General features: G+C 41.9%; 1 protein-coding gene across 1 annotated transcript in view; it reads left to right on the forward strand.

Annotated features, from left to right (window-relative positions):
- Positions 1-16,265, forward strand: part of GRIK3 (glutamate ionotropic receptor kainate type subunit 3) — a 592,020-nt gene that overhangs the window by 528,994 nt on the left and 46,761 nt on the right. Inside the window, exon 12 of the mRNA XM_066592013.1 lies at positions 15,547-15,665. Within this exon, the coding sequence (XP_066448110.1) occupies positions 15,547-15,665 (119 nt within the window). The remainder of the gene's footprint in view (positions 1-15,546; positions 15,666-16,265) is intronic.

Consider the following 16,265-nt stretch of genomic DNA (forward strand, 5'->3'; position numbering starts at 1 on the left):
CACAATATTGTACAGTATTGAATTGGTATCATGAGAAATTACAGTTTTTAACCAAATTAAAGATAAAGTAAGGGTAGACACAACCATATATGGATGGACAGTACAGCACCCCCCCCCCCCCCCCCCCCATATTTTGGAGCAATTGGCATCTATCTCATAGTGTAGGAGAGCTGCCTTACTCTGGATCACCACAGTAGGGTTATAGGCTTTACTTAATGGACTTTTAACTTTTTTCAACCTTATCAACTACAGTGTGCAACTTTGAACTGAAGGGAAAAATCCCTTGTGTTAAGATTAGAATAACTAGATAATAATTAGATTAACTAAGTATCTTTCTTAGTATTGCAGCAATTTTCATTTGCATACAGGAGGAGGAGTTTAATCTTGCTGCTGCCACTGGTAGAGGTGCAGGGAGGAGAACAATGCTGTTGTCAGTGGGGAAGAGGTTGTAAATAGGATACTGCTGTCATTAGTGGCAGAGAGAAGGGAAAGGAGACAATGCAATCAATGTGGGAAGGGTAGAAAGGGGGATAATACTGCTGTACTGCACTGTGCTATTTTCTGCTTCTGGGGAGGTATTTTCTGCTGTCCTGTGTTATATGGTGCTGGTAGAGGGTATCATGTGTGCTATGTACTAGTATTTTGTTGGAGCTGCTGGGGATAATATGGGCGGTGCATGGTGGTATTTCTTCAGCACAGCACAGTAGTATCAGAGTAGAAAAAGTTGAAGAAGTCTTGTCATTAATAGAGGCAATACAGATGAAGTCCTAGGCTTTCGCTCATGACATGAAGGTTGTAAGTTCAATCCCTGAATGGTTCGGGTAGCCGACTTAAGGTCAACTCAGCCTTCCATCCTTCCGAGATCGGTAAAATGAGTACCCAGCTTGGTGGAAGTTAATAAATAAATTACTTAAAAGCGCTGCAGAATAAGTTGTCGCTATACAAATCACAAGATATATTTTATTTTTAAGTGTGTTGTTACTTCAATAATATATTCAAACCAATGTCTTGCCTCCCACACAGTTCTGAGTGTCTTACTCCTTCCCAGTATTCTAGGCCATCTGTCTGGCTGTGTCCCCACTGTCTTTTTGGGGTTAAGTCAGTTATGTATACCCCCATATTGTAATGTATATATTTATACATGTGCATATACATATGCAAATTACATTAATTGAAAGGGCAGTGAATGGGTTTACGTTTTGGGAGGGGGAGTGCCAAGCTGAATCTTTGCTCCGGGTAAAGGAAAGCCTAACTACACCTCTGCTTAAACTGTGAATAATTCTACTAAAATTTACAGTACCATGGAAGCTTAGGTATTTAAGATTATGTAGATTCTACCATGTTTCAGGCAGGTGCATTCATTTTAGCCTGATTAAATAGCTACGGGAGAAGTTAAAACAGGGCAGATACTTGTGAGTAAAGGCACATTTGTGCTAAGAAGTCCCAAAGCTGTGTTTTTGTAGCTGGTCTATGGAAGATTAGCCTATTGTCATACAGAAACACTAGTCTGAAGTATGCACCAGGGGTGTAGTAGATGTTATTATTGTAGGTCAATGCCACTTGAAGACAACTAAGGGGCTATTAAATTGCATGCAGGAGGATAGATTTCATACTTGCTTATAAATGAGACTCTCAGGCTGATAGCTGTACCGCTGCATTGAAGTCATTTAATCCCTTAAGAGCACAACACATTAGACCCAAATGACTGCTTGCTATTTGCATTCACAGCTTGTAAGACACAGTCCCTGGAGGAATAACTCCTTATTTCAACTTGTTAGCAACTGAACATTTAGTGGTCTTTCCACAGAGGATTCCGTCCCAAATGACAGCTTTAAATGCATAGTTTTACTTCCCAAAGTGGCAGATATGTAGAGTGTTTTCACAGCAAAGAAAACTGCAAATTAATATGTCAACATTTACTCTGAGTATTTCTCAGTCTGCTTTAACAGAAAAAAATGTCCTTTTCACATAAATTCTATATAAAACGGATAAATACCCCTTAGCCTTCTTTACGTCTGCTGGGAAAAGAAGAGAAAGGCAAGGATTAACACTGAGAGTCTACAATGTAACCACACATACATCAACAAACATAGAGCAGTTTTCTTTTAATATTGCAATGTGTTTCTGTGTCACGACCCAAACCAGGGACCTCTTGCGCTCCAGTCAGCAGCTCTGTCCCCTGGGCTATCCAGGGTTGGACAGTTTCTTGCTCAAACCCAGCCTTGCTCTATGCTTCCTTGCTCTTGCTAAGTCCACTTCCTGTCTCCCTGTCCGGGCTCCGCCCTGCTACTAATTAGGACTTCCTATAAAAGCCTGAGCCTGCCACTGCACCAGCGCGTGATTATTGTGCTCCACCACCTTGTTCAAGCTCCTCTTCCCCCTGCTCCTCTGTGATTGCACCGTAAGCTCTTGCTGGCTTCCATTTGACTGTGCTCCCATCTCATCCCATTGTACAGCTTATCATGACTTCCCAATAACAACTTCTGGCTATCTTGACTACTCTCCAGTGACCAGCACAGCTACTACACTTGCGGCTCCATTACAGTTTTGGTAAGACATAGCAAAATAATCATGCTTAAAACATGGATCCCGTAGTACCCACTCTGCGGAAACAGATTACGGTACTGCAGGAATTTTTTGCATCCTACTAAGAAAAGGTTACTTGTATGCAATGAGAGATTGAGGGGTTACAGAGGCAACTCTTGAAAATGTGCAAGTCAGTGTCAGACGTCCACATTCCGCTGCCAGCTAAATTTGCAGGTGACCGTTCCCAATACAGGGGTTTATTAAATCGATGCTGAATTTATTTCCAAATGCAGCCTAACCTGTTTACTAGTATCTGGAAACAAGTATGCTTTATTATTAACCTCCTCACTGACAAGGCGCTTGCTTGGGCCTCGCCATACATAGATACCAACAGTAATCTCCTCAACAGCCTTGATGGCTTCACAACTACTATGGGCCAAATGTTCGATGATCCGAACTGATGTGCCACGACTGAAGGGAGGTTGCATAGCCAGCGACAAAGGCATCTTTCCGTTGTAGAATATATGGCAGAATTTCAACGCTGAGCGAATAATACCGCATGGAATCCTGCTGCACAACAGAGCTAATTTTGCCAGGGATTATCTGAGTGGGTAAAAGACAAACTTGCCAGAGTGGAGGCTCCTGATAACCTGGAAGACTTCATCGAGTTATGCATACGGATTGACCAGAGACTTTCCAAGCAGTGAAGGGAGAGACTGCAGGGTTTGGGCACCAGCACCCCATACCCAATCAGTCAACCAACGTTTAGTCCCCACCCAGGACCGAAGCCGCTCCTGAACCCATGCAAGTTTACACCATCTGCAGACCTCTCTCTACCACGGAAAAAGAAAGGCTGAAAATCTATGCCTTTATTGTCGGAGCTCAGGACATTATGCCCTAAACTGTCCAAACGAGCTCCAAAGGACTCTCACCTTAGCGCACGTCAAGCCCATGGCCAATCCAGCCATCATGAAACAAGAGGATGCCACCCAACACACCTTTGCACCAGTAGTTCAGGACGGTGTGGAAACCCTTTCCCTACTCCACCATTTTATCCTCCCAATTATGATTGTAACAGGCAATCAGAAAATTCAGTTCTCAGCAATGTTGGATTTAGGAGTGGGAGGGAACTTCATGGACTTAACATTCACTTGTGACAAGGACATTGCAACCAGACTCAAGTCCATACCGATCTATATGGAAACCGTGGATGGGTCGCCCTTGTCTTCAGGTCCTTTCTCACTGGAGACAGTTGAACTAGAGCTCCACATGAACCCTGACCACCAAGAAGCTATCAGCTTCCAGCTCATCTCATCCCCCAATCCAGAATCACTGGAAACCAGTGATTCTTGGGATCCCCTAGTTTTCTACCCATAATCCCGCTATCAACTGGGAGACCAGGACCATTGCCATCCCCTCAGAATATTGTAAGGAAAACTACTAGACGGCACTATCTGCCCCTAAACCAGTGCAAGACCTTGAGGATGATAAACAGGATTTAGAGAAAGTACCAGTTCACTACCAGATTATCAGGGATGTTTGCAGCAAGAAGAAGGCTGACCAGCTGCCACCTCACCGGCCGTATGACTGTCCTATTGAGCTGCTCCCTGGATCTTCTATTCTATTTGGGCATATCTTCAACCTCACAGAACCAGTGTTAGGGTCCCTTCGGGAACATCTGAATTACAATCTAAAGAAGGGCTTCATCTGGCCTTTTTCCTCTCCAGCAGGAGCACCCATATTCTTTGTTGAAAAGAGGATTCTACTTTGCGACCTTGCATTGATTACCAGGAACTAAACAAGATTACCATTAAGAATCGCTATCCTCTCCCATTAATATCAGAACTGCTGGAAGGCTTCGGCAGCCAAGGTCTTTACCAAACTGGACCTCAGAAGAGCATATAATCTGGTACGGATCTACCCTGGAGATGAGTGGAAGATGGCCTTCAGAACAAGATATGGACATTTCGAATCACTAGTGATGCCGTTCGGTCTCTGAAATGCTCCCACTACCTTCCAGCACTTCATCAATGATGTGTTTTGAGACCTGTTGGATCGATTCGTAATAGCATATCTTGATGACATCCTCATATTCTCTGACATTTTGGAGGAACATCGTGGACATGTTCCAGTGGTCTAGGAACGACTCCAAAAAAATAACCTCTACATCAAGTTAGAGAAATGTGAGTTGGAAAAGACCCAAATATAATTCCTGGGATACATTATCTACCCAGAGGGGTTAGGTATGGATCTAAGCAAGATTAAAGCTGTCCTGGATTGGCCCATTACACGAAATCTGAAAAAGTACAGCGCCTGATTGGTTTTGCAAATTTCTACAGAAGATTTATTAAGGACTTCTCAAAGGTCATCTCTCTCATCCCCTCTCTCACAAAAAAACACACACATTTTCCTGGTCTCCGGAGGCATAAGCTGCTTTGGAGAAACTAAAGACTTTGTTTACGTCAGCACCAGCACTGAAACACCCAAACCCAGAATTGCCTTTTGTCGTGGAGGGGGACACCTCCGACTCTGCTGTGGGAGCCATCCTGTGACAGCGAGTCACAGATAAGATGCAACTACATCCTTATGTATTTTTGTCCTACACTCTATCACCTGTACAGAAAAACTAGGATGTCGGGAACAAGGAACTTCTGGCCATCAAAGTGGCTTTCACCGAACGGAGACACCTATTGCAAGGAGCCCATCATCCAGTAACGGTACTTACTGACCATAAAAATTTAGAATTACTCTATAGTGTGAGGAGGTTATCTGCAAGACAGGCAAAATGGTCTTTGTTCTTCTCCAGGTTTAATTTTGTTGTGTCCTACCTCCCAGGTTCCCAAAATGGCAAGGCAGATGCATTGTCCAGGATATTTTCAGAGCCTGAAGAGAAGTCAAAAACTGACCACACAATTCTGTCTATAAAATAATTTTTTAGGTATCCTGTATTCTGAGGACCTCCTAACAAGGTTTATAGAAGGCTACAAAAGTGACTCTTTTATGAATCATCCTTCTAAAGACATGAAGCTCTCTTTTGAGAATAGACTTTGGGGACTGGGACATCAACTATATGTCCCCAAAGCTGGTCGACTCAAAGTCCCTAGACTAGTTCACAACTCCAAACTTGCCAGTCATTCTGGGGTCATAAAGACCTTGGAACTTCTACTTAGTTTTTTCTTGTGGCCTGACTGCATGAAGGATGTAAGGATGTACATTACCTCTTGTGAAGCATGTGCTTGGAACGAGACACCACAAGCTGACTCGCTTGGTTTGTTACAGTCCTTTCCAGTGCCATACAGGCCATGGAGGTCTATATCTATCGTCTCTATAGTGGATCTGCCTCCATTGAAGGGAATGAATATAATCCTTGTAGTTGTGGACCGACGAAAATGGCTTACTTCATCCCCATAGAAAAGTTTCCCACCACTGAGCACACCGCAGAGTTGATGATCCGAGAAGTGTTCTAACTACATGGAATTCTTAAGGATGTGGTCTCTGATAGAGGGATTCAGTTCACCTCAAGATTCTGGAAACAATTCTGCACGGCCCTGGGAACCTGCGTGAATCTTTCCTCTGCCTTTCATCCACAGTCCAATGGCCAGACTAAGAGAACAAATCAGACCCTCCAGCAGAATCTTTGCTGCTTTATTTGCCATTTCCAGGATGATTGAGTGGATTACTTATTGACTGCGGAGTTCATCTATAATAATGCTAAACACAGCTCTACCACCCAGACTCCATTTTACACTAATTACGGGGTGCGTCCTGCCTTTATTCCTGGTCTACCTAATAATACTCTGGTGCCAACTGTCACTCAGAGACTGACAGCGCTGGCTAGAACTCTGGAAGAGTTAAAGGAAGCCCTACAGGAGGCCCAGGAGGCTTACAGAGAGGTGGCAAATAAACGCTGAAAGCTGCCCCGCATTCCAGGTAGGAGAAAAAGTATGGTTATCAACCAAGAACCTGAAGGTCCCTGTGACCGCTACAAAATAAGGGCAAAATTTTAGGGGGCTCTTTCAGATTTTTGCAAAAGTTGGCCAAGTCACCTTCCACCTAAAACTCCCTGGCAGTATTCAAATCCATCCAGTGTTTTATGTATCACTGCTCAAGCCATTCGAAGAGAATACTTTCCCTGGAAGAAGCTCACCACCTCCTCTACCAGTGATGGTTTAGGGCAAAGAGGAGTTCCTGGTTAATCACATCCTGGACTCCAGAAAACATAGAGGGAGCCGGCAGTACCTGGTCAGTTAGAAGGGATATGGCCCAGAGGAGAATTCCTGGGAACTGGCCTCCAACGTTCATGCTCCTCAACTGACAAAGGAATTTCATCTCAGGTAACCAGGTAAGCTGGCTCCTAGGATGTCCAGTGGCCATCCTGAAAGGAGGGGATTGGTGTCAAGACCCAAACCTAGGACTGTTTGCAGTCCAGTAAACAGCTCTCTCCCCTGGGCTATCCAGGGATGGACAGTTCCTTGCTGAAACCCAGCCTTGTTCTATGCGCCCTTGCTCTTGCTAAGTCCACTTTCTGTCTCCCTATCCTGGCACTATGCTGCTACTAATTAGGACTTCCTATAAAATCCTGATCCTGGCACTGCACCAGCGCATGATTATTGTGGTCCACCACCTTGATCAAGCTCCTGTTCCTCCTGCTCCTCTGTGATTGCAGTGATACCTCCTGCTGCTGACCTCTGGCTTCTATTTGACTACGCTTCCATCTCATCCCATTGTACTGCATACTAATACCTCCTGCTGCTGACCTCTTGCTTCCGTTTGACTATGCTGCCATCTCATCCCATTGTACCACATACCGTGACTTACTGATAATGACTCCTGGCTATCTTGACTACTCTCCAGTGACTAGCATAGCTACTACACCTGCGGCTCCATTCCAGCGATAGTAAGAGGTAACATTCTGAATGTGCTATATGTGTCTTTATTGTTTAAAAACTATGGGGGGGGGGGGGAAGATTTATTAAGATGGGCATTTGAAACATTGGTCTTAAGATGATCCCTGCTGATGAGCAATATGGCTAATGTATGAAGGGGTTCATAAATTAGATGTCTCTTGGCAACTTCATGCGCTTGGAGCTGAAGTAGATTTCTAGAATAATTTACACCAGTTTCTGGCATATAATATACATAAATTTGATGGCCTGAGGTGTCACCCTATCAGTGATTTGCAACCTTCCCTATATGTTCAGTCATACACAGATATCTGTTGATCACTGATAGGACAGCCCATTGGACTGTTCAAGTGAAAAGGAGCAGAGGTTTAAGTGAAGAAAATACAAGCTATACTCAATCTTTCGTAATAAAACTATATATCATATGCTATATCCTCCTGTTCTATACACGATGCCTGCAGTTTGACAAACTTTTAAACGAACAGACTCTCTTTAAGTGTGGTAATTTTTATTATTTAGACTTTCCTCTATTTTTGTCTTTGGACTGTTTTATTTTATCAATGTCTATCTGTTGAAGAGGTCTCTAGAAGTGCACACAGTATTCCAGATGTGGTCTCAGAAGAAATCTATACAGCGAGATCACAATCACCCTCTTCCTACTGGTTATACAGTACATATAGCTGCAGTATGCAGACAAGCATCCTACTTGCTTTCCCTGTTGTCTGACTGTACTGTTGATGCAAAAATCTGGTCCCTTAAATATTCCTTTTCTGTCCTGGCTAAGGGATCCTTCCTGCGGACGGATTTCCGCTGCGTAATACGCAGCGAAAATCCGCTGTGTTGCCCGCAGCTATTAGGTTCTATTGAACCTAATAGCTCAATGCTCACGGTGCGGAATTCCATCGTGGAATTCCACACCGTGAAATCACCCGACCTCACCAGCGGCATGCTCTATTTGCCGCTGGTGTACGCGCGGACAGCTTCCATTGCAGTCAATGGAAGCCGTCCATCACGCTATCTTCCGCTGTAGCACAGCGGAACACGCTATCTTCCACTGTAGCACAGCGGAAGATAGCGTGAAACCACTTCCCCGCCCACCGCCAGCCGCGTCATATGACGCTGCGGCGCGTCACATGACGCTGCGGCGCGTCACATGACGCTGCGGCGCGTCACGCGCTCTATTACGCATGCGCGCCGAAGCGTCATGCGGGACGGAAGACACCGGATCCGGAGGTAAGTTTGGGGTCTCTGGGGGGCGCTGTGACGGGCTCTGCCGCGGAATTCCGCGGCGGAGCCCGTCACGGCCATGGGAAGCCGGCCTAAGGTTATTTGTGAGTAGGGGCACATATAAGACAGGTGATGAGAGCTGTTTGACAAGTTCAGTGCTTGTTTAAATAGCTTTTTCAGAGACAGATTCAGATTGACTCACTTGGAAAAACTGCTAAAATTTGTCCTTCTTTACCAAAATAGACTGTGAGCTTGCTGATGGATCAGATTACATGCTACTGATTGAAGCCAATGAAGATGAGCAATCATTCATATGATCATTTGTTCATTATACACTTTCATCACTGCTGGCAGTACATCCGCTGTTTACTTGGGTGGGATATGCTGCAGACAACAATGGTTTTCACCGCGGCACAAAATTTCTGTTCAACTGATAAATGTTTTCCCTTTTTTTAACTGATAGCTGTCCTGTTTATGGGGCAGTGAGCTGAAGAAAAAGGTTCTGACAAAGGGCCATTACAAAGAACTGCTAATGTGATACTCAGACAGAGGATTATATTTCCCAAAGTACATTTTTTTTACATTTGCAGAGATTTTCTGTGCTCTTGACTTCTGAGCCCTTACTATGACTTGACTTTGTAATCACTTATGATCTTCTACAATATGATAGAAACCAATACTGTTGCCAATCTAATACTCTACTAAACAAGAATAGGATTTTATTAAAAAGAAATATGTGGCTATGTTGGAGCACAATGCATTTGATATATTGCATCAGTTAGAAAAGATTTACTAGGGCCAGCTGTAAATATAATATGTGGCCTATTTAAGCAGCTAGTCATGTGCTGTTGTCAGACAGTTAATTGCAGATATTGTACAACACTTTTATTATTACGCCTGTCGAGAAATACAGTGTATTAAAATATGAAAGAGGTTCTCTCAATTAGCTGAGAGATATGCAGTATATCAATTGGATTAAGAATTTGTACAATCCAACAAGCAAAAGATTCCGACCTCTCCTAAGAGATGTCATTTGTTCATGAATAACCATTATTCATTCATACTTTCTAACTCCCAGTTCTCTGAACATTATTTCCTGGTGTCAGGGCAAGAAAGACGGAAGGGAAAAAAGTAATGTGTTAAATAAGAAATCATATTTCTACTTAAACCTACCATGAGATGGAAGAAGCCTGAGGGTGATTGTCAAACAGCCATGACTTCTAATATACAACTTGCATGGGTAGAAGGATTGAACATGGAGTAAATGTCACTTCATTATGTCTCTAGTCTGATTTTAATGGGTTTTACAAGCTTTCTTTCACTGTGCTTAAGTTGCAGCATTTCAGCTTTTAGAATATTCTCCTTGATTTGATTTTGACGGTAGAGACTCACATTTCTGAGACCAGTTGTATGGATCCTGACTTTCCTTTGATCTATTTGTGCTCAGCCACATCTCATCTCTTTAGTCAAGGAAAAGCTCTGAAACCAAAATAGTTCTGCAGACTCGTCTGGCTAATTGATTGCAATTTGGAAATTAGTAATTCTTAACAAATGGATATTGTACTTTCATAGCAAGATATTAATAGTTTATTTCATGTTTCATTTCATATCAATAGACTTTTTTATATCGTTTTATTTCAACGTTCAATGTCATAACTGTAACCTTAACGGATTTCTGCAATTCCAAAGCCAAAAAAAAAAATGAAAGAAGAGTCCTTGCTTCGGCACTTGTGAACGGTAATATAGGGAATCTTAAAAAGCCCAATGGTATTAATCAGAGATGTCTCCAAAGACAGGCTTTATTACAGAGTACCGCACTTGAGGGTTAGGCCTTCAGAGTTGCTTTCTTAATGATTGTTGAAGCAAATAAAGTTAAGAAACACTATTTATTTGCATAAGCCAAGATGAAAATCACAAACCAAAATTTGATGTTAAAACAGGTTAAAGTTAAAAGTTCAAAAGGCAAAAACACGTGTCTATTACAACCACTGCATTCCCTATGGTGTGTTCACATATGTGACAGATGCAGCAAAGGAATTCTTCATCCCCACAGGGGAATAAAGAATTCCCTAGCACAGCTGTCACAGAAGATCAGCTGTGGTAGAGGATCCAGCTGCCGATACCCCTTAATTGTTTTTCAGGGAAGGGCTTTAAATATAAGCCCTTCCTTGAAAATAACCCAAACTAATGTAAGAAAAAAAAAACATGCCCCCTTTTCTTCAGCTGCCAGGGCTCAGCCGCATCCAGTCTCCGCTGTCCCCGACTCTGCACTGAAGTTCTTTCAGCAAGCGGGGAATTAAAATCCCCGCCTGCTGAAAGAGCTGCTTCTGATTGGCTGAGGCGCTCAGCCAATCACAGGCAGCTCTCGTCTGTCATTCATTCAGTCCTTGCTATCAGCTCTCAACTAAAAATCATCATCTGGACAAAAAGCAAATGATGGTAGCATTTACAGGCAACAATTATCACTCAAAAGGCATAGTTAAAGCTAATTTCAAGCGATAATCGTTGTGTGTAAATAGGGCTTAAGACTTTTGCATTGTACAGAAGCCAGAGGGGAGCATGACACAGGAGGGGTGGATAATACAGTTTATAGCTGCCTGAGAGCTGTGTAATATGTTACATATCTGATTCTCTTGTTTGCTTGGGCTTCTTTAAACATTTGTTGTCTTTTTAAGGGGAAATGTCTTACTAAATTCCAATTAGTCATGCATTGCCTGAATTGTCACATTAAAAATGTCAACGTAATGTGATGTGATGAATAAGGATACTTCTGACCTGAAAAGTGAAAACTGTTGATTGAATGTGATGAAAGATGTCCCTATCCTCAAAAGAAGTCGTGATTTAGGTGTTTTCTTCAATGGCTTGCAGCTGTTGTGATGAGTGACTTCAGAGAAAGGGCAGAGAATAAAATCAGCCTTTGTGGCATAGAGTACAGTATAATGTTACTAAAGCTATGAGTTTGTCCATTTCATCAAAATACGATGCTTGGTATACAATACAATGAAAAAGATCACCTCTTTGAGAAGACCACCTGGCCATATTTATAGATTATGCTTTCTTAAGCACAGATACTAAAACTGCCCCTTTTATAGCGTACAGCTAAAATATCATCAGTGCTAGCATCTACAGTTTAAAGAGTAACTGCACTCTTCGCAATATTCTAATAAACTTTTGACATGTCATAGCAACATGTCAAAAGTTTTTATCAGTGGGGCCCTGGTGCTGAGACCTGATTGCAGTCCAATGGTCTATAGCAGTGTTTCCCAACTCCAGTCCTCATGACCCCCCCAATACAAGGGCATACGTACCATGGAGGCAGACCATGCAACTGCTGTAGGGCCCTTGGAGAAAGGGGGCCCCATTCCTGATTGCACCATCTTTCTTGCTACTCAGTAGCAAGAACATATGCATGACCCTCCTTCAAAGAGGAACTGCATTATTAGCAAGCACGGTAGTGAATAATTTACATCGGGGACATTTTAAAGGGCACAGAACAGGAAATAAACACCAGGTCTTCTAGTCATAGGTGGCAAAATCAGACACTAGATATGGGGACCTATTTCAGATTTTGCTATGGGGTCCCATCAATTCTATGTATGATACTACCCCAACAGGTCATAATTTGAGGATATCCTATAGAGAGAACACCTGTGGCAATGTCTGAGGAGAAGACAATAATGACATCACCTGTGCAATGCTGAGGAAATCCTGAAAACCTGACCTCTTAAGAGGGTCGCGAGGACTGGAGTTTGGGAAACATTAGTCTATAGACTCGCCTCTCCTTCAGGATCTTATAGTTATACAGTCTACAGTATTTTTCACCTGCATTGTCTCATTGTTTTATTCTTTGCCTGTGTGTTTCCATAGCTGTGTACAATGATTAGTATTCAAGTAAAGGACACTCATATATATTTCAATACATTAAAAATATATGTCTTTTAATTCTAACTATCCGTTTTACAAATAAAATATTGAGATATGCAAAAGAGCTCGTAAGTATTTTGTTATTCATTTCACAAATACAATCACAGCAGCTTTACAGGGATGCTAAACACAATGCATTATGTACAATATCATAAATTAGACTGCAAGATCTTTATAGAGTTCTACATCTGAAATGTTCTTTGGCACACAGATTTAATGATAATTAGCCTCATTTGTTGTGTCTTTAAAGCGCTCTCACAGTATGTAACCTCTGTGACCCAACTCTTGCATTTCTTCCTTAAAAGCAATATAACAGCAAATTCCCACTTGGTAAAACAATTTTTGAGCATCTACATTCTTACCCCTAATTATGAGCTGAGAAGTGAAATTGGATGCATTTCACGTAGCAGTTTATCAATACTTTATACTTGGTTCTCAAGGCCTCAGAAGTCTTTCTTCAGAGTGCTCTTCACAGCATAAAAGTTTTATACCTTTTATCTTTGATGCAGTGTGAGAGTTAGCCTGCAGTTCTGTTTGCTGAGTGACTTATTCTATCTATACTGGAAGGGGTGACATTGTATTAATGACACTTTCTTTGATCCACAAGAGCTTAGTGCTTGTGACTGGCAGAGGTCACTTCATCAGTGAAATCAACGCAAGGTCACCTCTTGAGATTATAGCAAAAAAGATTTCTGCAGCTGCAAATATAACAGGGTGTCTGTTTCTACTATAGATTATATATCAGGAAGTCGCTCGTATTACATTTTCTAAGTTCCTAAAGAAATTAAGCCAGCATCTCAAAACAGATATAACGCTGAAGCACATTGACACATATGTTCATGAAGGAAAAAGATTGTTAGTATAAGGTTGGACTTAAACAAAGACATCTTACTGTATTTGTGACCTGCATGGTTGGGCATCTAGCTTCCTTAGAATCTACGGACTGTAATGTGAGTAACCATAGAAATAAAGTTTGTATGACTCAATGAAACTCTACCTATGAAATATATATTGGGAGAGTTCTATATAAAAAGAAATTTGGACACATTGCAAATGGGAATTGATTGGATTGAAGCTCTAGACTCCCTCTAGAAAATTAAGAGATATACATGCAGAATAGAAAGATCGGTAGAGCAAAGCCAATGTGGTAGGATTGGCCCAAAGAAAAGTCAAGGGCCATACTGGTTTGAAGTTGCTACAATGGTGCTGTCTACCAGATATTGCTCCAAAAAGTGGGCATGGGTGAATGGCGAAACCAAAAACCGGTGGTTTGACGCAGCACTCTAGAAGCAATCGAATTAATAGAATGATTAGGTTCAACTTCTCCTTTATAGTTAATTTAGACAACTAGCACTAAAATACATATTTCAAGGCGATAACCCTTCATCAGTTTGCTGTATTACATATGTTTAACATATAAATTTGGTTTATACAATAGGTAATTTTTCTGATGAGATATTCTCTTTAACCTCTTAGAGACATGGCCCTTTTATTCACCATTTTCGTTTTTTCCTCCCCCTTTTAAAAAAAGCGTAGCTCCTTTATTTATCCATTGACGTCGCTGTATGAGGGCTTGTTTTTTTGCAGGACAGGCTGTATTTTTCAATGGTGCTATTTAATGTACCATATAATGTACTGAAAAATTTAAAAAAAATTCTAAGTAGAGTAAAATGAAAAGAAAAACCACATTCCGCAATCTTTCGGTGCGTCTTGTTTCTACTGTGCACAAACTGCGACAAAAATGACATGATATCTTTATTCTATGGATCAGTATGATTACAATGCCAAACTTATATAGTTTTTTTTGTGGTGCTACTTTTATTTTTTTGCAACGACATTAATTTTTTTAAAATAATTTTCTGCCGCCATCTTCTGCGTGCAATAAGTTTTTTATTTTTCCATTGACTTATTCTTTGCAGGAGACAGGATGACCAAAAAAGTGCATTTCTGGCGGTGTATATATATGTATCTTTTTTGCCAACGTTCATTCTGCGGGGTAAATGCTGCATTATTTTGATAGACTGGACTTTTACGGACGCGGCAATACTAAATATGTATTTTTGTTTTAGGATTTAGATTATTTTATTATAAATATGGCAAAAGGGGGGTGATTTAAACTTTTATTACTTTTTATTTATTTTTTTACAATTAGTAAAACTTTGTTGATCTTGCTTTTACTTTTCCTTTTAGTCCCCAAAGGGAACAACAACTTGCGATAGTTTGATCACTCCTGCAGTATGATGTAATGCTGTAGCATTACATCATACTGCGATCAGGTAGGCAGTCTATCAAGCCACCCCATGGAGACAGCTTGATAGGAGTTCTGCCATGCCAGCCCTGGGGCCTTTCAGGAGGCCCCTGGCTGCAATGACACCCGCACGGCTCCCTGTGATCTCATCTCGGGGGGGCCGTACAGGAGCCCCGAATGTCGTTTGGGGGAATTTAAGTTCCGCTGTCAGAACTGAAAGCGGCATTTATAGGGTTACCAGCTTTGATCAGCCGCGTGGCTGATCACAGCTGTTTCCACCGGGTGTTGGCTGTAAGAAATAGCCAGTGCCCGCGGTGTATGATGGGAGATCGCCGAACGATCTCCCTTCATACATACTCTAATGCTGCAGGATGTAAATGTATGCCCTGCAGCGAGAAGGGGTTAAACTCAATTTGAAATGCTCAAAATGCATAGACATCTATCAGTCATTTGAATCATTAGCAAATAATGTATCTGAATTAAAATGCTGATGTATTACAGAAGCTATGTGATTAATAACTACATGTACTGTGGATCTATATTCTGCATACAAAGTCATATGTTTATTTGAAATTGGTCTTTTGGTAATTATTATCCTATACAGTAAAAGTTTCATTTACCGTGACTTATAGCTAAAGACGCAAACAAGAAAATGTAGTGCCCTGCTTTAAACTCATGATAACTGTTGGATCTTTTCTTCGTATTTTTCTGCTCCAGGTTCAGTCCTTATGAATGGTATGATGCTCATCCATGTAACCCGGGAACTGATGTTGTTGAGAACAATTTTACTCTGTTAAACAGCTTTTGGTTTGCTGTTGGTGCACTAATGCAACAAGGTAAGGCTTTATGTTTTATGTGACTGTTTCATTTTTATATTGTTTTAATTCTCCACCACAAGAGCTTAATCACATTTTGGCAGTTGTAAGATAAAAAAAGCAACAGATCTTGTCAAGAAAAGGAATGTGTAAGGGTTAATACCCACGGACGACTTATTGCTGCGGAATTCACATCCAGACACCCGCCGCGAATTCTGCAACAATGGCCGTCCGTAGGTTATGCAATGGTAAATTATTCTCCCCTGCTCGTGTATGTGCTGTCGAGGAGTTATGGTGGTACGGCAGACTGAGGTGGAGATATCAGGTTTAGATTGGTTGGAAGATGGTGAAAACACAAGAATAGAGATGAGCGAACGTACTCGGTAAAGCACTACTCGTCCGAGTAATGTGCTTTATCCGAGTACCTCCCCGCTCGTCCTGAAAGATTCGGGGAGCGCCGCTGCTGACAGGTGAGTTGCGGCGGGGAGCAGGGGAGAGCGGGCGGGAGAGGAGAGAGAGATCTCCCCTCCGTTCCTCCCCACTCTCCCCTGCAGCTCCCCGCTCCGCGGCGCTCCCCGAATCTTTCAGGACGAGCGGGGAGGTACTCGGATAAAGCACATT

This window comes from Eleutherodactylus coqui, chromosome 1, assembly GCF_035609145.1.
Source record: "Eleutherodactylus coqui strain aEleCoq1 chromosome 1, aEleCoq1.hap1, whole genome shotgun sequence".
NCBI classification, from domain to species: Eukaryota; Metazoa; Chordata; class Amphibia; order Anura; family Eleutherodactylidae; genus Eleutherodactylus; species Eleutherodactylus coqui.